Source organism: Neodiprion pinetum, chromosome 7 (assembly GCF_021155775.2).
Source record: "Neodiprion pinetum isolate iyNeoPine1 chromosome 7, iyNeoPine1.2, whole genome shotgun sequence".
NCBI classification, from domain to species: domain Eukaryota; kingdom Metazoa; phylum Arthropoda; class Insecta; order Hymenoptera; family Diprionidae; genus Neodiprion; species Neodiprion pinetum.
Window position 1 is genome coordinate 4343301 of NC_060238.1, and position 24448 is coordinate 4367748.

Sequence of the window (24448 nt, forward strand, 5' to 3'; positions counted from 1 at the left end):
CCCGCCCCAAATAAACGTTAGAAAATAAATTGCGAAAGCACAGAAATTAAGCGCGACTTTTTTACGTGAGCGAATATTGTTGGCGGTATTTTGCTTATAATTCACCTGCTGCAGCTTACATGACGACAATCACGGAGAAACCTTTATTGTGCGAACATATGTCGTAGTTTCAAACTGTCTCTACCTGGTTTCAAACTCCAATTTCGATTCTATGAATTTAAATTACTATCAAAGCTCAGTCAAAGTTTTTAAAATTATATTTTTCGCCGTTTAAACTATCTGATTTCGAATCTTATAAAATTTTAATATCAACTTCTAATTATTTTCCTCCCAATCTTCAATCGTAAATATAACAGATACGAATATTCGATAATCGGTAGCCGAAATTTATTTCGTAAAACTGATACGACAATTGGAATTTCACATATATAATAAGATATTTATAATATTAAAACGCACTTCAAATCGTGTTGGGAATGAATTAATTAGTAACAGGCTCCGTACGTACAGGATTTCCCATTTCAAAAAACATGCAATTAGAATATTTGGAACACTAAGTAAAGAAATAGAGTTAATAATATCGGTATATTAAAGTTGTGACCTGATTATAAGAGTCTCCAACTTTTGTTGAAAAAAAAAAAAACAAAAAAAGCAATTGCCCATCGCACTAAACGTGTTTTCGAAATAACCTGATTATTGATTTTAAACGTGGTATCGATCCGTATGTCTGTACACAAATGCACGACATCTTCGAGAGAAAAGAAAGGAAAAGAAAAAGGAAAAACCTTCTTTTTTTCCAACCTCAAATTGCAACTTGATTCTATTTTCTTAATGGTTTATTATACCGTATATAACCTAAGTCCGCGTCCTTTTATCGATGCTTCAAATTTATTTTTTTTCTTTTCTATACTATGAGATTTTATTCGACAACTTTCGGAGAAAATACTTCAGCGAGAAATCTAGTAAATAAACAAATTATCAGTTGGCGCTTTTATCGAAATTTTAATCAATCGCGATTAGTTTTATACATAGTAATTTTACACCAATCACCAGAATCGATCACTTTCATTATTCACTTGACTATATAATTACTAGCAACAGCACCATGGGTTGCATGTTAAATTTATCACGAATCACACGGATTGCATGCGTACACTGTGCACAGGTAATTATTTTTCAGCTAACTTCGATTAGGATACTTCAAAATTTATCAATTTTTTGTGTCAAATTTCAACGACAATCGATAATTACCGTGACGAAATGTTATGACAAACCATTTATTTAACCAACCCATATATATATATATGTATATATACTCATTTTACTTTTCAACTAGGTTTTTTTCATTTCTCTCTGCTATTTTCAAACGTTCCGATGTGTTATCTAGTTTTTATGACATGAAAAGCAATCTTACAGGTTTAATGTACATGAAAAAAAAAAAAAAGAAAAAAAAATACGTTTCCAATATCATGCAGCTGATATATAAGGTGGGACTCTGGTAAGAAATACATTTCAATCAATTAAACCTTTTACATGTAATGAAAATTTTTTTTCATATCGTTGATTAAATTGACTGTGAGTTTTTCATTGATTTTTGTTTTATTTTTTTCTCTCAATTACCAAAAATTAACCCTGATAATCAGCGATGTCTCGTGTAATATCACGTCATTTTTATTATCTCTGCTTATATAATATGATAGTATGCATGAAACGAAATTGCATGGTATATATTTATATAACGAACACAGTAAAAAAACAGACGAAGAAAAAGAAAAACGCGTTCCGAACCTTACCGCTGACAGTCCGAAAACATTTAATCATCCTTCATGAAAATGATGAAAAATTAGAAAAAAAAAAATAGTAAAACCTTACCTACGAAATAATAAAATGACTATTTTCTTTACTCGCTAAAAAGCTCATTTCTTTACGCAAGGTAGAATGTCCCATAATTTATACTGTTCATCCTTTAGTGAGACTTTAAGGTAATGCGAAATTTCTTAAGGTACCTGTTCCCGATTTCCAAGTCTGCCGAAAAATCGTTATTGTAAACTTTTTGGCAACCTTTACTCCCGCAAATCTTACATTGACGATTATGCAGGTGTTCCAGGACTAAAACTGACCAGGGAAAAAAAATACAGTGTTCATTCGTCGTTTTCTCTCGATTACCGATCCTTCGACTGAGTCCGATCGGTAAAACAGGATCATACTTTACGGTGGATTTTCACGCCCAGAGTTTCTGCCATTCTCCAATCAATCCCGAAGTTGGTAATCAAACTACCGCTGGCTCGAATTGTTCACAATTTGGGGAATTTGTGTAACGTTTTTATCATCCAATATTCGTAAGCATTGGCCAAAATAACTGAATGGTCCGCAGACGTTGACCTATTTATTCCTGTTCATTGGGCCGCTGATGGGCGGCTTTTCTTTTCAGATTTCAGGTGAACTTTCACCGAACCGTATGAATTGAAACGAAGCAGCTGGAACCGATGACCTCACGTTCGATCGAATGACGAGGCGACCACGTTGATCCCAATCTCTAAATGTTGTCCGTTTCTGTGTTCCAGGTTCTACCGCCGTGGAAAGCTGCCAAATCCGGAAGCATATCGTTCAAAATTCGAACTAACGAACCTAACGGTCTCGTTATGTACAGTAAAAGCGGAGGACACACGAGGGTACGTTTTTATTTATAATTCGTACGAATAGTTTCAACGGTTGTGTTTGTTGAATCGGTTGTAAGAACGACCGAAAATAAAGGATTATTTTTAACCGATTGATCGAGTATGATCGTTTATTTTTTCCCTCAAAATCGGTCTTTGTTTTTTACTCCCATGAACGACGGGATAAAATACCGATTTATGCGATTAAAGTATCACTTGTTATAATTATCTTACTTATTAATTACCTGTTTGATACAACAAGTGAAAGACAAATGAATATTTTCACCTGAAATTGGAAAATATTTTCAATCAAACTATAAATTTTAAAAAACCTCTTCCTCTATTAAGACTGCGTAATGAAATTGACGAAATTTTGGTTTCGTATGCACCGTTTAAAAAAAAAAATGCGAAGCGATTGATCGATCGATTAATTTTTTTATCGATTTAATTGCAGCGTGTTGGAGTATTTTTTTGGTACTCGATCAATCGATGCATCGATTATTTTCAGCCTAGTAGCCATCGCTGCTCGGTTGTGTTTAGATTAAAATTACTGCCCGCTTGTGAATCGACGAGGTCACAACAGCTGCGAGGAAATCGTTACGGCCCACTTACAGAACCAATTAAAGTACTAGTTAATACTTAATTCCTTACATCGATCATGAAGTCTGCAGGTTTTCCGTACGCAAGCGTCGAACTAACTTGTCATTAACTGGGTTGATTTATTAAGATGAAAAAAAAAATTTCTATATAATTTTTAAACAGCTTGCACATGATATCGAAAAAACGTCTGCTTCGCAGTGACGTAATTGTGTCATTAATTAGGAAAAATTTATACCTGCTAGAGGATCGATTCGTTTTCATTTTGTTTATGATCTTCTCTGCGTAGCCGGATTTGTTCGCCTTTGAAATACTCGGCGGTCATTTGTACCTGCATGCGGATCTTGGCAGTGGTCCCATCAAAGTCAGAGCGTCGCGACGCCGCGTCGATGACAGTGCGTGGCATGACGTCGCCCTACGTCGGGTGGAACGTGACGGTCGGTTGACTGTCGACGGAGTAACAACCGAGTTCCGAACGCCAGGTGAGGAAGAAATACGCGAAGCAAACTATTTTTCCTACTTTAGTGCGCAAAATTCGATTTTACGTACCAAAATTAGTGCGCAAAGTAACACATTCCCGCACCAGCGTGGGAATTGATTCGAAATATATTTCTCTGAAGTGTAACTAGATACTTCTATTTAATTCTCGCACTAGTGTACGAATGTATAATTTTGCGCACTCAGTCAAGAAAATACATTTTTGCACTTTTGTGATAAAATAATTCTTCAACAGTTGGTCTCGATGTCTGATTTTTGATTTAACTGCAACAGGTTCATTGAAATACGATAATCAACTATTGTTATTATTTCTTTATCCATTAATTATAGACAATAGAACGTATCAATCATGATATAAGGTAATTTTATTTGAAATATTATACAGAGGCATCTGTTTTTGGATAATTGATCCAAAGTAAACTGAATAACATCTCACGTTCTGTACATAAGTTTTTTTTTTTTTTTTTTTTTTTCTGAAAGGCGATATGTATTCTGACCGAGAAAAAGAAAGGTATGAAAAAAAAAATCTGTTTTCTTTGAGCTAAAAACACATTTGGAAGATGGAGGCGAATTTTCTATTCGGAATACGCGATCTTGGGGAGAGAATTGATATTTAAAAAATTCACCAAGTTCCAGCCGGTTTCAGGAATATGCGGGGAATCAATCATTCAGGAATTCATTTGTTCCAAATAAGACAGCGGAGAATATACGATTGCACAATACGCAAAAATAACCACGGGTGTATATGAGGAAATTTTGTTTATACATAGACGAAAATACAGCGCAGCTGGTAAGAAAAAACCTGGACTAACCAACTCTCTTGGTTTAGTACGAAATTCAGTTGAAATGGAATTTACCAGAATCGGCGAATGCAGGGAACAAAATTTAATTATCTATAATTAAAAGTTCTAGGAATGACAAATAAATTTCTTGGATTTTTAGAGAAAAAAAAAAAATACAAAGTACCTTTTTCGTTGTCCTGATTTTTTCTGTGACTTTTCGTGTTTGAGAACGTATAATCTACGATTAAAATCATAATTTTATTAGAAACCATTCTCCTCCTTAAAATACTACAATAAACGTAAAAACTAGAGCCAATTTAAAATTCACACTCATGTTTTTACTCTTAAGTTATGGCAAGGTGAAAAAATGATTTCCTTTTTACCCAGCCGCGTAATCGAACCGTTCTTTTTTCTGATTCATAGGGGATTCGACGCAGCTCGATCTCGACAGTTTGTTGTACATCGGAGGCGTCGGGGCGCCTTTTGCACCTTTGACTATACCGCCGGTTTTGTGGAGCGGTTCTCTGAGACAAGGCTACGTTGGCTGTCTGAGGGATCTTGTGATCAACGGTAATCCGGTTGACATAGCCGGATACGCGCAGCAGCAAGATTCGGGTGAGTGGCCGAGTAGTTAACCGGCATCTTGGAAATTGAATTTAATTAGATCCACGCGAGCTGCTCTTTGAGTGCTAAAACCCCGAGGAGATTGAATCGATGAGATTTGCCGGTAATCCTCGCCCTTGAAGTCGGGCCGTTTTAGGGTAGGATTTAATTCTAGACGGAGGCTGAGACTACGCGAAATTAATAGTTTCCTATCCCCGAACGCGAGTGAATTTCCTCCCTCGATAATCAATTGCTGAAAATATCTCAGACGGCACGTTTAAACCGATTTGTTATATTCCGTATAAAGGTATACGTGCTTTTCTTACAAAATTCTACGTACACCTGATTTTTTATACTTTTCCTTGGACGGTTAAATTTTTCCCCAAGTTCTTTTTTTCCAAATTTCAACGATATATCGATAAAGCGATAATTTTCACAACCTTAAAAAAATTATTACTCGTTCCCTTTTGTTTCCCCCTTCCAGAAAAATATGTTATACGTTTTATTTTCGAACTTCAAAAGCGTATCTTCTGTATTACGGAGATTATTTTTCAACACTTTCGTATGTTTGGATAAAAGAGTCTGATTTTTTCGAACGTCGTATCGAATGTCAAATTGATTGTGAAAAAAGTTAGATTTCAATAAAGGAAAAGTGTTCTAATCCGAAAATGACATTGACAAACATTCATTCATCGATAAATGTGTATAACATATTTATTGGTATAGATTTTCATCTCTCATTTGGCAGATACGAGTTATTTACAAGTACAATGAAAAAATCAATATCGACAACAAATCTCTTTCTCAAAAATGGTAGAAAAATTTTGAGAAACAGGAACAGGTCTTTTAAAAACGTTTCCAAAGTGGAAATACAATTTCAGGCTTATCTTATCTGTGTAACACAAGTATACGTATACATTTATACATATTATACAATTTGTAAGGTGAAAATGAGTTATAAGTTTTTAATAAATGTACGGAAATAGGTTTTCGAATATTTGAATGATGATATTTCGAGTGGAAAGAAAAAAAAAAAAAAAAAAAAATTTGCTCGCTGCGGACAGGATTCGAACCTGTGCGGGCATAGCCCATCAGATTTCGAGTCTGACTCCTTAACCACTCGGACACCGCAGCTGTTGGAAGTACGGAACGTTTAGAGTGTCTAACCCTTTTGGCGTTCTAAAAACACAAGCATTTGAATTTGAATAAACAAAGGTGTATTTCTTATCAACAATTATTATTGCTTTTCATCATTATTGCGACATGTTTAAATTCCTTTTCTGACTGTTTATGCTACGACTCATGTCCCGTTATAAGAGTAAAAATATGTATTATCTGAAAATTTTTTAATATTTCGACTAAAATTTGGTCGCAGCTTATTTGTTCAGTAATGATTCGAGTCTCAAGTTGGTCACACTGGAATTTCTGCACCGCGGGCTGTTGGTTCTCTGGAAGTGTAAATATAGCGGATCTAGACGCAATGAACATAAGTAGCAAACTTCATTCCGAACCGTTTACGCTCCGCAGCACCTGTACAATTATTTACTCAAGGAAACGAAGAATGATCAATAACACCGCAGGTTATAAGCGGCACCCAGCTATGGCAAAAAAACGTGATCACCTACGGATGTATTTTCAGGCTGTTTGCACGAACGATGAATGAAACTAAAGAGTTGCAACTTATATCCGTACCGATAAAAAAAATTCGCAATTTTTTTTCCTCTCGTGGTTGATGCGTTTTTTATTTTTTTCTTTATTTTCAATGTTCCTCAAATTACCGCCTCTCTTTAAGAATTGAAAGTATTTGTTCGAAACACGGAAAAACGATAAATCGATGTCTTTCCCATGATTATTACATAAATCATCTAATGAACAGTTCTTATTTAACTAAAACCTGATGAAACGATTTTTCAAATTACCAGATCATTAGCATTCAATAAATAAAGTGGAACAAAGTATCGGAATTTTTTTTTTTTTTTTTCAAATTTACAACCAGAATTATTGACAAGAAAATTGTTAATCGACGGACGATCCGGAATTCGGTAACGCCTGCATCTACGCAACCCGCATCAAAAATTTTGCCCCTTTGCTCGGGCAAATTTTGTAAACAATTGCTTGTCAATAACCAGCTTGAACTTGGGGGAACTAAATTCATTACACAGCAAAATAATGAGACGATATTTTTCACTGATTTTTACATATTATAGTCACAATTATTTATTCAATTCTTTACTACAGTGTAAAATCTTGATTTTCGTTTTTTACAATTTTCTATTTATTTTGTAGAATTATTCTCACATTGCGAGAAAAATCGAAATTTCGATGGAAAAAAAAACAAAAATAAAAAACAATTTCTGAAACAGGTCCGAAACATCTCAAAATCTTTCAAAAAGTATTTCTTCATTGAAATAAAGCCATGCTGAGTCGATACTTTTATTTAAAAGGCAACTGGTTAATTAGACGGTAAATTTCCGCAATTTTCTCAGGCGCTGTGAGACCTGCTTGCCACGTTCAATCGCCACACTGCGCATCGGAACCCTGCATGCACGGTGGTCATTGCTTGGAGGGATGGAACAGATTTCACTGTGATTGTACGGGGACACCGTTCACCGGACCAACTTGCGGCAAGGGTGAGTCAGCTCGCATTAATCAATGCTGAACGAGATGCTGAAAGTTTACGTTTTCGTGCACTGAACATCCGCTGAATGAAAAATACGCAGCGATAACTGTCCTCAATAATCATCGCATTCGAGGTCAAGATAAGCGATTAGCGATGTCATCGTTACCATAAAAAGTTATCAAAAGTACCACATTTATGAGTACCTCAAACCACAAGTCAAGGTTCCATTCCCAAATCAGGCATACGACATGTTTTTTCTGTCACAGTGGTACGGTTCGTTAAAATTGGTGATAATTGTCCTCAATCATGTCATTCAAGCCCAAGATAAGCGACTAGAGATGTTATCGTTACCATAAAAGTTACCAAAAGTATCACATTTTTCAGTACCTCAAACCGTAAGTCAAGGTTCCATTCCAAATCAGGCATACGACATGTTGTTTCTGTCACAGTGTCACGGTTTATTAAAATTTGCATCACGAAGCGAAAACCGCTTGATGCTATGGTGAATCGTAAATTTGTTGTACTCAAATTAAAAATTTGTATTGGACGGTACGAATAACTGTTTCCAGTGTTCGTTCATTGGACACGTTGACTCGCGAGTTGTTCAACATCTGAAGCGCAACGATCTCGAAAAAATGGTTAGACTAGCGATACTATCGAGCCTGAGTTTAACGAAGATTAAATTTTCCTTACACGCTATTATTTCCTTTCGTTTTTACAGACGCATCGACGCTCCATCTAAATGGTACCCAGCAGATGACCGCTCTGATGCCTGAGGATTCGAGAACTCAGGCGGAAGAAGTCGTGGTTCGTTTTAAAACGGCAAAATCTCGAGGCTTGCTGATAGCAACCAGTCTTGAGAACAGTTCTGATCGTCTTCAGCTTTCCTTGGAGGAAGGCAAGGCCAAGATGCTCATTCACATAGGGGATCGCGAAAAGGTGAGATCTTGAAAATCGCCGTTTCTAAGGGAAAAGAATCCCACTTCCAGTGACGCAGTGATTATCATATCGTACCGATTGTCACACACAGGTTGTCATGGTCGGTCAAGGGCTGAACGACGATACTTGGCACACTTTGAAATTCTCGAGAAGAGCTACCTCGTTAAAGCTCCAGGTCAACGACGAGCCCGCAGTGCGTGGTAAGTGGGACTACACCTAATTAGTTTCCAATATCCACACGAACGTCACAGATTCAATGGATTTCCCATAACGCACCATTCGTTACGACCGAATGAACACACAGCCAGCCCTAATGCAATTTTATAATATACCGTCTCCAAAAGTCCCACTGATGACTTTGAAAACGCTAACGTATTTTACTCACGTCGTAATTCTCTTTCACGGTTATCGGGCAGGAATGTCAAAAGCTGTTTGAATAATTGACGCTCATGCTTGTAAAACCGAAGTGAAAACGTTCGAATGAAAATACGCTTTTTTAACTTTGGCAGATGGTGTTTTTTTTTTTTTTTGTATTTCTTCATTTTACAATAACGGGCTGCACAGTTTTTTCGTTTAACTAACCGAACTTCGACTTTTAATTCCGAATTTCTTTGACAGCCGAGACCCTTCTTGGAAAGCAGAGCATCCTTGAATTTCGAACTCTACACGTTGGTGGATACCTTCACGCCGAACACGACACTCCGCACTTTGTCGGGCAACTCCAACAAGTATGGTTCAACGGTTATCCTTATCTCGAAATTGCCCGGAGCGCCGGATCTCATCAAGGCTCTCATCAAGGAGTGACTCCGATTATAAGGGTGACGGGGAAATTTGGAAAGCGAAATCATCCGGTCCACCATCCCGTCACCTTCACTTCGAAACACACGTTCGTTGGGCTTCCAGTCCTCAAGGCTTACGTGGAGACCAACGTCTACTTCCAGGTTCGCTAATCACCCCCTCCAAACCCATTCTGACCTTAACCCATGCAGACCTCTTCCATTTAAAACCAAAAAACCACGAGCAATTATCTCGTACAGTTGGAATCGTGGTTCAAAATGTACCGTCAATTCGACCTTTGACCTCTTCCAGTTCAAGACACGCGAGGCGAACGGACTTCTTCTTTACAACGCGGGTCGCGAGCGTGACTTCGTCGCCATCGAGCTGGTCAACGGTCACGTGCACTACGTTTTTGATCTTGGAGACGGACCCGTTCGCATAAAGGACACTTCTAGGTCTCGATTGAACGACGGCAAATGGCACGCGGTCAGCATCGCTCGTCCAGCACCAAAGAGACACACTCTGGCCGTCGACGACCACGTTGCCGCGGTTAACAGTCCCGGTAGCAACGAGAACTTGGACTTGGATGGGATACTCTACATAGGTGAAAATACCGCTTCATCGTCTCCAACCATTCAAACCAGTTCGTCTTCTCGTTGAGTCGACGTGTGTTTGGTCTCGGTCAAGTGAATCATGGTCGAAAAGACATGGTCTAAACTCTTCGTCCATCGACTCACCGGCGTTATGTTCAAACAATTGCGTTCACAGGTGGCGTTGAAAAATCACAGTACGGTCAGCTACCAAAGAACATCCTTAGTCGCCACGGTTTCGAAGGATGCCTTGCCTCTCTTGACCTCAGCGGCGAGAGTCCTGATCTTCTGTCCGATGCCGTGGTTCCCAGTTCTCTGGTCGAGTCAGGTTGCGACGCGCCGAATTCACATCCGGGGAAAAGATGCACCCATGACGTTTGCGCCAATCATGGTACCTGTGTTCAACAATGGAACAGCTACACATGCGATTGCGATATGACCAGCTTTACGGGACCGACGTGCAGCGACGGTGGGTTCATTTCGTGTAGTGGAGTAAAGGGGTGGGTGGTAAGAAATCGGAAAAACTGAAAATCAGAATGGCCAGAATTCCTTGTTCAATAAACTCGAATAACAAATATGAGAGAACGGATACTGTCAGAAATTTTAAGTCCCGAATGGTGCCCGATAAAAAACTGCAGTTTACCTAAAATGTATTTGGTCGAGGTCTCTGTTATCCGAAACCAAGTAATTCGGAAAACGTTAATCCAAGAATTCAGAGATGCAGAATTTAATAATGCATAGAGTCGATATTCGAGAGAATGAATTTGTAGAAAGTTTCATATTCTCAAATGTCCAATTATTATAAAAATAAAAGTTAGAACTTCATCATGTGGAAACAGCCAAAAACAGATCTACAAAATGTAGAAGCGTCATTATTCAGAATCGTACAATTCGGAAAGATCTGTATTCCGAAAGTAACCGTATAGATGTCTTACCACCAGAATTTCACATTCCGAGTCTATCCAACTGATCTATTTTGACTTGTAAAATGTATTATACACAGAATCAAACAAATTCTTTACTCGATACTTGATAAAGAAGAAAGAACGCAATGCAAACGGACAACTTTGAGTTGTTGAAGCTGTCGAGTTAGACCTTTAAAGTGAGGCCAACGATGTGCCTGACTCTTCTCATATATTTCGATTCTTCATTCCGACGATTCTGATATACTGGAATTCTATATTCCGAGCCTTCTATGAGATAACTACTCGGAGTCCTAACCGTTCTGATCCTTGATCCTTCGCATTTACGAATTCGAATAGATGAAAATTCTACTTTACGATCCATCCGAAGGTTATTTATTTGTGTTTGCGAGCAATCACATTTGCCTCATTCTACTAATGGCCGTCCGGAATTTTTACCAGTTGTCTATTTTAAATTCTATAACTTTCAAATTTCGATTCTTTCATATTCTATTACCATTATTTCTGGCTTAATAAAGATTCACCACTTTGTTCTTTCGTGATCGTGAGTTTTCGATATATTTATGTTCGGGATTCTGACCATTCTGATTTTTTACCCGCACCCAAGTAAAGTCGAGTCGAGTCTCGTTTACTTGAATTATGAACTTTACTCAGCCATGTTGGTGAAGTCAAGTGACATGTTAAGGGGGGTACTGCTTGGATGGTCTAGAGTCATACCTATTTTTAGTATTTATTTATTTATTTACTTATTTATTTTTTTTCAGAAAATGAAAACACTTGGAGCAATTTGAGTTCGAGGGCTTTATTGTTTGTTGTTTCAAGAACAGTTTCAGAATTTTTTTTACCACGGATGTCGTTAATAACGCACTCACGTATATCTGGGTACATTTTGTTTCACAGAAGCAACCGCCTACGAATTTGGAGCGGGACGTGGACTCATTACGTACACATTCCCCGCTGATCGAAGACCGGAAATGAAGAGAGACATGATTGCTATGGGCTTTGCGACCGGGATTAGTGACGCCGTTCTCATGCGGATTGAATCAGCTTCGAGCAACGATTACCTGGAAATTGAAATTGTTAGTTCGATCAAACTTCGTATACGTCTTCGGAACCTTGCACTTTTATACGATATCGACCTTGGCTGAATCGGCTCTTGAAATCTAAATTCGAAAATAAGTCGTTCAGTACGAAAAAAAAATTTCAAAGTACCAAAGAAACACACGATCTACGAACATTTTAAAGATCTTGGTATTATAAAGGGGAACACTGCTGTCGGATTTCGGAAAATTCGTTTTTTTTTTTTTTTTGTTTCTGGGTTTAAACAACATTTCGGGCTCATAAAAACAATATCCAGTGGATCTTGTAGTGACGTTTCTTTTTAGGCAGGTTCAATTCTCGATTTTGCCACAGTGCCTCGAAGCTCGCGCTGAGTGCTCGTAAAACTTCAAACCGCACATTTCTCGATAGCAATTTTTTTCAAACTGGGAGAACAGATTACTCGAACACTGTTGCATGAATCGATTTGAAATTTTGACGGTAGCTTCACAAACACATTCTCTGCGGAAGTACCCAGCCGTTTTTTATATTGAATGTAAACTTTTTTTTTCATAAGCATTTTACTTCTTATCGTTTGGCCGAAAGTGGAGTAATTTTTTCAAAAATGCACCATTTCCAGTAAATTTGATTGGAAAAAAACCACTACGCATTTGTACAGGGAATAGTATATAGATTATAAAAAAAAATTGGTTTTTTGTAAAAGCTGGAAAACTAATTTTCATTTTCTACCTGGAACTATATTTTGTCGACTGTGATAAAAAATGAAAATAGTTAAGAACTAACCGGTAACCGGAAATAAAAATTTCTCTCAGTGCGCTGTGCCTTGAGCCGGCGTTATTGATTTGGTACTTCAAATCCACTAAATGTTTCCTCACTTAACAATATACAGTAACAAAAATAAGGAATGTTTAACTCTCGTGAAACATATCTCGACTATACTTTTACCGGAATCTGACACCTTGTAGAAGCGTGATACACGTATGATATAAAAATGGCTAAAGCACACTTCGAATGCGCGAAGCACGTGTCACCGCATCCGTTGACAAAGATAGATAAAACTTGTCACGCCTTCTTCCTTATCATCGAACGAATAGCGTCAACCGTAACTGATACAGCGCGCGTACAGTGTAAAACTCTGTTAAAATTCCACAACGCTCTGATGCTTTCCTATACCCAGTACATAATGAATTTGTACATCATTGAAGATACAAGCTTGTCAGTTACACAAAATGTTGCTAGTTGTCGCGCGTTATCTCTAATTATAACCGCGGTAATATCTTATTGTGTAAATATACTCCGTACCAGCTGATTATCGCTTCAGGAATCCTACCATCGCTTCTGTCATATTCTCCGTGTAACTAATTTTAAAGAGAAAGCTGCGATATCACATTTCCGTCAAATTTATCCACAATCGCAGGATGATTATTACAAAATTGAAACCGAAGGATATACATAAATGGGAATTAACATAATTAAGACTAGAGTTAACGTTTTAAATTTTTTTTCTCTCTTTCTTTTACATCTTTTTTTTTTTTCCACCCTTCTTACGCAAGGTTTTTTGTTCTCAATTTAACTCACGTTCGTCTAACTTTTATTTATATTTTCTTTTGTACCTGCTCGTTTATTTATTTATACATTTATCTTGTAATATTTTATTAAAAAGAAAAAGAAGCTGCCTGCTTCTTTTTTTTTTCTTTCTCTCTTTACCGTTTGGTTTTGTAAGCATTGTATGTCTTGTAATTCTTTTCTGTGGTTCTCAGGGAGATAATTCCAGAACCTGATACTATTATTCTCTACTCTGTTATTATTTCTATTTACGTTTTCAGGTCGAAGGAAACGTGTTTGCAGTTTACAACATGGGGACCAACGATCATCCGATCGGCGAAGTTGGTGTAAAAGTTAACGACAACCAGTATCATGTTGTCAGATTATCGAGGAGCGGACCAAACAGCACCTTGCAAGTTGACGATTATAATTTGCAGTCAAATCATCCGTCTGGTGAGTCTGGAATTTATCTTCACTTACGTTCAGTCTTATTCTCTCCGTTTTATATGCTTGGAAATTGTCTCATCAATTTTTTTAAATTTTATTAGACAAATTTCGATATTATGCATCAAATGAAAATTGCGTTGATCAAACTGTCGAAAATATTTCCTCAACATAAAAATGGAAAATTGAGACGAAACGAAAAGAATTCACGTAGTACTTTTTTGTTTCGCGACAAAATCTTTGAAAACCTGTCAAATATCCATGTGAAACAGTTCGTTTCACTCGTTTTTTTTCTTTTTTTTTTTAATCGAACATGAAATCGTCGTAAAGGTTTGTTTTGTTTTTTTCGTTATTTGCGCACGGATTTTTACCAATTCTCCAATTCTGGTCACTTTTTTTCCATAATCCCGAAATTGTCAAGAGTAAAAAAAAAAGAAAACCACGGAAAAATTTTAATATATTACACAAGCATGAGAAAAAAAACTAAATGAGTATGTTGTGACAGAAAAAGTATAATTTTTTTTGCAACGTGTGTGAGTTACTGTGAATTCTGAGTTCCTGGTTCTGCTATGTATTAATTTAGTTCGATGAAAATAGGCAGGTATTTACTTGCTGGAAAATTGATACGATAGTGCGAGGAGTGCGCAAGCTTTGAACGCACGTGATATGAAATCAATAATTACACGAGCATGACAAATCGTCCGCGAATAAAACAGTATAGATATGTACAAGTGATTAAAAAAATAAATTTACAAGCTACCATTTCATTTTTTATCTCTCTCTGTCCGATTCGGCTAGAATAAAATAGATTCAAGTTTCGTGTGATACGCAAATGATACAAAAATATAGGAGTGACTATAACCATCAAAATTTGATCTTCAGACAAGTTAAGAAAACAAAGGATTTGTCAATCATTCGCAATTGTTGGAGCGTGTATTCTTATTGATAGGAAATCAGTAATTATTGACGGTTATACGTAGAAATTAACGCAAGTTTGAAAATTTTTTATAAGAAATCATACCAATAAACTCGCTCTTTAATTTCTATAGTAAATTCGATCTTCACTCTGAAGAAGGAGAAAAAACAAAATGTTCATCAAGTTGTTTCGATTTTGTTAAAACCGAACATTGGCAACGAAATTTAAACTAATAATAAATTCGGATTAAATTTCTTCTTGTCAAAAAAAAAAAATAAAATAAATAAATAAAAATTAGAAAATTGCAATAGCTTGTGAACCGAAGAAAAAAATAATTTTCATAAATAAATGGTAATTTCTTTATTTCTATGAAACTGTTAATGATAAACAGAGATTTTGTCATGGTTGAAAATTTTTTACCCTCTCACAAAGTAACGGATTAACGTGATAAAATTGCAACAATTTTTCCCATTTTTGAGATTACGACATGAAGAAAAATCGCAACGACGATTAACAAATCGTCTGGTTATTATTTTTCTCGAGAAAACGTGAAAGTGAATAGCTTTTACAAAAGTATCGACGCTGAGAGCAAGTCGCCTCGACTCGAAACTGTAATTTTCAACCTTCCTGCTGATTTCTAAGATCCTAATACGATGCGTTCGATTAATTCGTATTTGCGGTACTTTCATCGTCAGCAAACACGTGTAACAAGGTTCGTTAATGACAAGGCTAAACGACACACTAAATGACGATTTGATCGTTCGACGGCGAGACGCTCTCTAATAATAATAAAAAAAAAACATAAACAAGAACTGTAAACGATTTCTCGTCGTTTAGTCGTGAGCAAATTTCACGAATGCGCCTAATTTTTGCCTCCTTCTTTAATATATGGCATCCTGTTATCTCGGGGACTGAAAATTTCCGTTAAGATACTTTCGAATGTTCTTTTCCACGCGCAAAGAATCACCGCTACGTCGACGAGACTGTCGTTTCACAATTAAAAAAAGCCTCTTTAATTTTTTCGGAAATTAATATTCAAACGTCTTTCTAAATTCGTCTGATTTCAATGTCGCTCTCTAAAAAATCGCAAATGTGACTCGGAATTATCAGCGCAAAACGTCTTAATATCAACGTGAACGATACGCTTCAAAATTCTCATCAATTGATCAACGTAACTAAACGACAAGGTTAACCTCTATCGAAACGGAAGCGAATATGAGTCGTGAATTCTGCGTTTCGTTAAAACGGTAAAAACGTGATACTTGTCGTACTTGTTTTTTTTTTTCTTATTATTTTATTCCGCGCAAAAATGAAAAGGACTCGTTACAACATTTTCGGAGAAATAAGGGAAGTAACCCTGTCGTGAAATTGTGAAGGCGGTTGAAAAACGAAGGACAAAAATCTTCCGGATCAATTTTTCCGCTTCACTTTCGTCAGAGTTCTAAATCCCTGATAGAAAATCTCCAACTAATTCGTGTTTACAGCGTTCTTCACGCCTCTTAACAAATTTTAATGGGCTATTAAACCGGTGATAGTTTGTCGACTTCTTCCGATATGAAAATACGGTTATACTTGACCAAATAACACATTTACTTTGACAAATTACACACCTAGGTATATATATATATATATAATAATGCGATTTCGGACAACGTTGGCATCTACCTACAAACACTCTTCGATTTTATTCAGTCCTGTTAACTTGGGGACACCAAATTTCCGTTGGAATAACTTGAAATGTCCCGGATGTATCGCTGAAAGAAATATATATATACCTACTACGCTCAAGCTGATTCAAAGAAGCTGCCCGTAATAAACTGTTTACGATATCTTTAACACTCACATCGTAAAAATGATAAATGATAATACACTGGAGTAATTATATGGATGTTCGTTTATAATGTTCGATAACTAATTAAACAATTAATTCATTGCATCATTCGGTGTGTAATAATTTTTTTTTTTTTATTAAATGGATAAACGCGTGGTTATTTCAATTTTAACAGACTTACATTCATCGCCAGAAGTTTTTTATTCGTTTTATAAATTAATTTTGCGTTAATCTGACTGTTTGAAACTAGGAAATAAAATATAATAAATTATATTTATAATTCGTTTTATCATTAGAATAATACAGACTACCAATTCACAAATTCTAGTGTCGGATAACGAATAATGTAACGTAGTCAGCGCTCACAGCAGTGAAAAAAAAAATGCTGAATCAGTTGTCTTTTCTAACGTTCATTCGTACTTCTGAATTTTATGGTAGTAATATTTTGTTGTTGTTAAAATCTGGCAAACGATACTTTCGGAATCAATATTTTTAGAATGTAATTTTACTATTTCGGTGTAAAATGAGATATTGGTTCGATTATCTTTGACTTGCAATTTTTGCTCCACGCATTGCCGACCGGAAATAAAAATTTCTCTCGGTTCGCGTTCGCCGAAGCCCGTTAAAACTCGCCCTTGATCTCGGGACTAATCTAACTCGGCGATTAGGTGCCTCGTTCAAAAAATCGCGCCCTGAGCCCTTTGCCCTAGATCTACCTTCTCGGCTTGGATGAAACTCTGTTTCCGACATCCTATAGAAATGCCCTTTGGAGCCAGATTTCTCACGATCGTCAAGAGCCTCGGAGAAGAAACACTCGGACGTTGAACTATGAGAACGGTCCCAACGAAGGATGGCTGGGGTGACTTTTTTTTTATCGAAAAGGGCGTAAAAGTACTCAACTATCCCTTCTCGGACCGTTTTTGTGACCGGGGTTCGAAAGAAATTCCTCGAATCGGTATCGGTATATATATGTATATATACCTAGTCAAGGGTCAAAACGATTACGACTCCAGGTATTAATAATAGTGTGAGATTTCACAGATATTAGACTTTCGATGCTGGGAAATTGTCATTGTTTTATATTATTTGTTTATACAACGTGTGCCGCTTATATTTCGTTTCAATTGTTTTAACTTTTTCGTTACCTTGTGATATCAAAGTTATATTTTTTTTTTTTCTCTATCATCAACAAACCGACCGTGATGATAATCGTACCTATAATGTGGATTATTGGATGTAGGTATTGAAAAACTTCAATGATTCGGTTGATAAGAGATTATAATATTAATCACTTAGTTTTTGACTATTTCTAACAATTTCTGTTATTTCAATACAGTTTCGATTGATCTAAAATTCTAGATCAATGACTTCTCAATGCTTTTCAAATATTACAGTTTTAAAGGATTTCGTTTCTGGATCTGAAAATGAACTAAAAGTAGATTGAAAATAACTTGCGATCAATTTTTATATATATCATATGTATATATATATAGAGAGAGAGAAATTATTAGAAATATACTTTTAGTTCATTTTCTCATCCAGTAATGAAGTTCTTTAAATTGACAGTTAAAGCCTTGTTTAACTAAAAAAGTAGAGTAAACCTCAGAAACTGATTTCGCGTTGCAATCACCAAAAAAGGATCGACGATAGCGCAAAATTTTTACGCGTACCTCGTTTTTCGCAATCCCAACGATATTCGGACAGTTTTCTTCAACGATACCTGTTTCACCGAATTTTTTTCAGTTCCCGTAACAAATGAAATTTTTCCAAGTCTTCCTCGACGTTGTCACCGGCAAGTACGTCGATGGTGAATTTGAGATAGCAACTTGAGTTAGGCGGAAAAGGCCTCCGAGGCACGTGGGCGACGGTGTCACGTGACGATAAGGAGGGTGGTTAGACCGACAATCCGAAGAAGACTTCCTCGACGAGAGGCTCTTCGAAACTCCACGAGAATTATGTTTCCCTGTTACTCGAAGCGCCACATACCACCGCTGAATTCCCACGCGCCTCCGTTGAGTTCTCACGCGCATCCGTTCGTCCGCCACGACGTCCAAGGCGCGTGAGAAAAAATTGTCCCACCGAGTCCCACGATAAACGTTCCTCGTATACGTATACATACGTAGAACAACGCACACGTGTAAAATTCTTATTAGCATCGGTGAGACATGGAGCATACATGCTCGCGCGCGTGTGTGTGTGTGTGTGTGTATAAATTTATTTACACGTATGGTAGGTATATAGTGACTTCTTGGGCCGAGATGAGGTCCTGGCCAATCGAAGTACCCTATTATACCGTTCTTGAGGAACTCTCCCACGGTGTCCAGACGGAGCAGAGCAAACGCCGATAAGATCCCGTGGGAATGGTGGAATTTTTTAAATCTCGTAACAACCTCGGTCCGGGATGAGAAGGGCTAATTTTTTTTTTTGTTTTTCTCTCTTTTTTTTTTCTACCCACCGTTTTTTTTCCAAGCCCAAGATTCACCGAAGTCACACTTGCCGATGACGATACGTTTCGATACTTTTCTCATTTTTTAATGTCGTTCTTAACGTCGGTAGCTTCGGACCGATAAAGGTGGATCAATTCCAGAAAGGAAGCCGAAACTTTGACGAGTCATTTGGACGTTTAACGAGTCGAACCTTCGGCTGGAGTTTCCAATTCCAATGAACGATATTATCGCAAGCGCATTCCCGAAATACCAAAGCATCGCGTATATGCGTCGGGTTACGTGCAACCGAGTAATCGGCACCTCCAGTCAGCTAATAAAATGCTGCAAGCATCGATGAAAAAAAAATGTGGTTCACTTGAGCGTGGAGACACTCGAGCTGCAACGAAGTACAAGCGACCAATAATACGAAACAATTACGGTGGGATCAGGTTACGATAAACCCAAACAGGAATTCGTAATATATCTCACTAATCTTCGGGAATTTCCCCGTCGTGCGAACCGAAACCGAGATTACTTGCTTCTCAAGCGTGGGAGAATTACTCGCAAGGGGCAAAAATTGATCTGGTTTAATATCAGGGATGCATAGAAACCGAGGAGTCGTTCACTCGTTTTAAACTTCAAGTAGTCCGCGTTCCCACGGGATTACATCCCGTCGTTTGATACACCTCTTCGTCCTTATCCCTTTCCCACAATCAAGACGATGTTATCTCGCGATTTATTAAATCGCAACTGGCGGCGTTGCGAAGTGACCTCGCGACTTAATCCATACACGCTGACTGTGAGAGAAATTTTTAGTTCCGGTTACCGCTCGCTCCTTGACTATTTTCATTTTTTACCACGATCGACAAAATATAGTTCCAGGTAGAAAATGATAATTAGTTTTCCAGCCGTTACCGGAAACTCTGGTTTCCGTTGCTATTCTTTCTCATTACGATCGCTGTGATTTGCAAAAGTACCTTCCAACGTGCTCAAAATATATCATGGGTTACGAGTATTATTGGTACAGTGTCTTCTTCGCAACAGTGAAAAGTGACCCGCTCTTCGTTAATTTGCCCAACATTCGATCTATGAATACCTATAACGTATCATCGAGATATTCTTCTCTTGGATATGCACAATTTCTGTCCAGCGAAATCGGAACGATTACGCCCTTCCACAAAGACGTTCCAATTCGGTACCTCAAACGGATGGATCGATCCAATTTTAAAGTCTTGACGACCTTGCCCGTTTGTAACTACAACCTGCAGGTATTCCGTGTCCCGTCGTTACTATCGGCACTTGGATGCAACCCTGATATCGTAGGGAACGTATCCAGCCCCGATGGACCGAGCCTTCTCACGCTCATCCCGGCACAAGAGCTCTTCGGCATCGCGGCCATGCAGCGACAGTTACATTCCTCAGATCCAATCTCGTTATTTTTTTTTTTTTTTCTCCATTTTTGAACCTTCTTCTTTTTTTCTCTCCCGTTCGGTTTTCTTCGTCACTTGAGACGGCGTGAGAAGGTATCCTGGGAAACTCGAACGTAAACTTGTTCCAAACCCAAGGATCGTTGAGCCGAAGGAGCGGAGGCGCCGTTCTCACGTCCAACAACGATGGCTTATACACGGATTTACCATTTTTGACATTCGCCGTGCAGCGATTGATCATCTCGATCGGGTTACCGCAACCAGCGTGCTGCTAAATGTAACACCGAAAATATTCTACAGAAGTCAACGCTATTTTTGTGCTGATTTCGAGACCAGACGGTGTCAAGAATCGAACGATTCACCCTCATGATGTTTAATTTTACGCTAATCGGTGTAAACTTTTCACACCGTGCGTCCCATCGTTAAGCTCACTTTGCAATATATCATACGAAACTGTTATATGCAAATAGTTGCAAAATTCATTGGCATACGATTTTACTTTATCTTGAGTTGGCGACATTTTTTTTTTTTTTTTTACAATTTCGAAAATTTAAACTTCTTGCAGCAATTATCGTGCCTTTGCTAAACTATGATCACGACTGCTCTTGAGTGATCATAAGTTGCCACTTATAATTATGTACGTCGGATAAATGTAAAAGAAAACTCGAATTCATTTGCCATTGAAACATAACTCTCTGCAATGATCGTGATATATTTTTAGTTCAGATCAAGAATTGTTTAAAAGCATCAAGCGCAACATAAAAGATGCAGTAACGATGCCGTTGTTTTTCGTGCGCGATTGAAATTTTTTAGACAATCTTCCAAACGATCCAGTTATCGATCGTTTAATTTTTTCGACACACCACGCATCGAGTCCACATCGTTCCCTGTAGCCTGTAAAAACTAGCTTTTTAAAAAAAAACCATTCCTAGATTTTGTTACTCTAGAATTCAGCATGCGTTTGTTGAATCCTGAAATAAACACGAAATCAGTGAATAATTTCCTGCCTTTTGTTACACGCATTGTGTTGCAAATATTTCATTGATCTCATATTAATTTTCTGTAAAACATCATAATCCGTTATGATGTACGAGGTGTAGAAAATATTGTAAAACCTGCTTTTACAGTTTTCAAATTTTCAAAACAGTTTGGCAAAATATCAGTCGGAATTTACTCGAGTTAAGATCCGTGGCGATACTGCGATCACCGCGTATCGTGAACACTCTGCTTTTATAGCTTAACTTTGGGTTCTCTCCCACTATACTTCGGGGCTCGAGGTTCTCTGGTGGGGAAGAGGATGAGGAGTCAGTGCCCTTTTTCAAAATGGTACAGGCAACACCATTGATTGTACGAAAAGGAAAAACGAGAAGCGACTAAACACCATGGCGTACCCATGAAACCCTGGTAACTCGGAGTCCAAAATAAGCCCGAAGTCTTTGATTCTTCTCACGGTTTTTGTCGCCTAATATACCCTACCGGTACGGTACGTAGGTCCGTTCCTTTGTATATCATAGAACCGAACTATCTCTACCTGGTTTTACTATTTTCATACGACGGCGAGGAATTCGGTCTCTCCAATTAATCCCGGAGCTACGTCAGGGTCACAACCACACCCCCTGACGCCCCTTATACCTACTTTATTACACAGGAACCTTGAACCGCGTGAGAACCATTCTGGATAGTAATCATCCCTCCTACGATATTATAAATATTCATTAATAGAAAAAAAAAATATTCAATCTCGCGATTACTTTGGACTACGTAATCCGTTATAATTACTTCGGATACGTTCTGGTCAAATTGTCGAATTTGTGAAAGATTCGAGAGTTTGAATTAGATTTGAATGAAGACGAGTGAAAAATATAAATAAACAAGTGAGTCGGAAGGTGAGGTATGACTCCAAACTATGCGGACGTCCAGATTCGTTGCCTATGGGAATAGCGCTGCTTTCCCATACCCAGCGGCACGGCTACTACTTTTTCCCATCGGAAACACAGGACGACACAAAGTATTAGAAAACGGATCGTGAGAAACGTTACCGGACGAAAGAAACAGATTCGAAATTCTATACAGGCGACCGATTCTTCGGGTCTGGTAGGAAAAATAATCGTGAGAAATATGAGAAAGTTTCTGTTTATTTAAACACGAGCAGCGCGTTTCGATGCAGATATTAACACCGGTCGAACAGACAGTTTTATGATTTATTTATGATTCTATATTATCGAGAAAAATTCTGACGATTCTACAGTTTGGCATTCTATGTTTTGCTTCGAATTTGAAGGTTTTAAAATTTTATAAATCAAGTTTTCGCTTCTTTAAAAATTCGACATTGTTGCCCCTTCGATTTTTTTAAATCCTTCTACATCTCGATTCCAAACTTGGTGTCCCATATGAAATCTGTTCAAGTCCCACGAGGTAATTCTGTATCTTCGTAGAAAGTCTCGTTAAAATCGATCTCAAGGTTCATTCGATAGGGACAAGCCGATTGCTCCTCGGCAGTTATCCGTAATTATTCAACAATATTAGGCACGGTTCTTTGACTCGTCGACTATGAGCTCCTCGCCTCGTGTTTTCCTGCTCGTGTTTAACCGAATGCGCCACTTGCCGAGAGGGCCAATCGGCCAGCAACGACCTCAACCTACTTTCGGATGGTAGACGGTGCCTCCTCTGGCGCCATGGTCTCCTAGCAAGTTACTTATTAATTTAGATTATGTCATGTAAGAGCTAATTGCTTAGTGAGGGTGGGTCAGCCGTGACACTCGATGCCTAAAAAGACCGGAAACTCGGATCATTCAAGGCTTCGACTCGCCTTATCACCGGGTGTCAAAACGCCACGGATACGGAAGTCGATTCTACAAGTTCTCAAATACCAAATATCCTCAATTATCCTCGACAGTCGCTCACTCGTAAATATCTGCAATTCAAGGACGAGCGTGTTCCAATTCGTAGAGTAGAAAAAGTTTGGAGGAGGAAACGATCCTTTGTACGACGGTGAACTTACACCTAAGGTGTCCGTTTCTGATGGAAAAAACGTGGAACGTGTTTTCCACTTAGCGGTAAATTTGGGAACTTACCTAAACACGTGACCGCTGTACCGCGAGTAAAAAAAAAAAAAAAAACAACTTCCTCTCCCTTTGGTTCTCGAGTGTATCCGGCACGCTGCTACATATCGCGCTCGTATAAGGAATTCCGAGCAAAGCCACACCCGGCTCCGTTCTGTTCTCCTAGTAAAGTGATACAATTTATTGGACTTCTTCAGATTGGAATGTGGGCATCAATTACGTATCACTTCCGGCTGCCGGAATACCCGAGCGAGCATAACTCCCTGTTACCAAAAATGATCCAATCCGTCAGTAAAGACGCGACACGTACAAAACACGGTCTTCTCTCACCAGCTGACGATTAGCAAATTAAAATGATGACAGAGCCCCTACAATTTCATAATACTCTGATAGTTTGACTATGCTCAACTGCCAAGTGTCCCTCGAGCATTGTCAGCAATTTTATTTATCCAGTCCAACGAACCAACGAAATTCCTCTACCACAGGTTAAAGTTTCTACGTGAGACGTTTTAACAGTGATTTAAGCGGTTAGGACCACCCATTAATATACGCTTATATATGCACGGGGCGGTTCGGAATTGAGTCATTAAACTTGGCACTCGGTAAACTTTACGCCTTTCCTGATACCCTGCTACCAAACGAACCACTCGCAGACCGCGCCGGACGGACATAACTTGTTTTCTTGAGACCCAAGATTCAATGGGAGAGCCAATGTTTTATGTTGTCGTTTATGTATAAATATAAATCTGTCG

General features: G+C 38.0%; 1 protein-coding gene and 1 non-coding gene across 6 annotated transcripts in view; one reads left to right on the forward strand and one right to left on the reverse strand.

Annotated features, from left to right (window-relative positions):
- The window catches only part of Nrx-1 (neurexin 1), a 90082-nt gene that overhangs the window by 47189 nt on the left and 18445 nt on the right, over positions 1 to 24448 (forward strand). For all 5 annotated transcript variants that reach the window (XM_046634317.2, XM_046634318.2, XM_069137628.1 and 2 more), the window contains 11 exons: positions 2565 to 2672; positions 3544 to 3736; positions 4958 to 5149; positions 7624 to 7767; positions 8479 to 8696; positions 8788 to 8896; positions 9315 to 9637; positions 9786 to 10077; positions 10242 to 10532; positions 11887 to 12065; positions 13872 to 14043. In XM_046634317.2, the coding sequence (XP_046490273.1) occupies positions 2565 to 2672; positions 3544 to 3736; positions 4958 to 5149; positions 7624 to 7767; positions 8479 to 8696; positions 8788 to 8896; positions 9315 to 9637; positions 9786 to 10077; positions 10242 to 10532; positions 11887 to 12065; positions 13872 to 14043 (2221 nt within the window). The remainder of the gene's footprint in view (positions 1 to 2564; positions 2673 to 3543; positions 3737 to 4957; positions 5150 to 7623; positions 7768 to 8478; positions 8697 to 8787; positions 8897 to 9314; positions 9638 to 9785; positions 10078 to 10241; positions 10533 to 11886; positions 12066 to 13871; positions 14044 to 24448) is intronic.
- TRNAS-CGA (transfer RNA serine (anticodon CGA)) lies at positions 6190 to 6271 on the reverse strand. The gene has a single exon. It is a non-coding gene; the product is annotated as a tRNA-Ser (tRNA).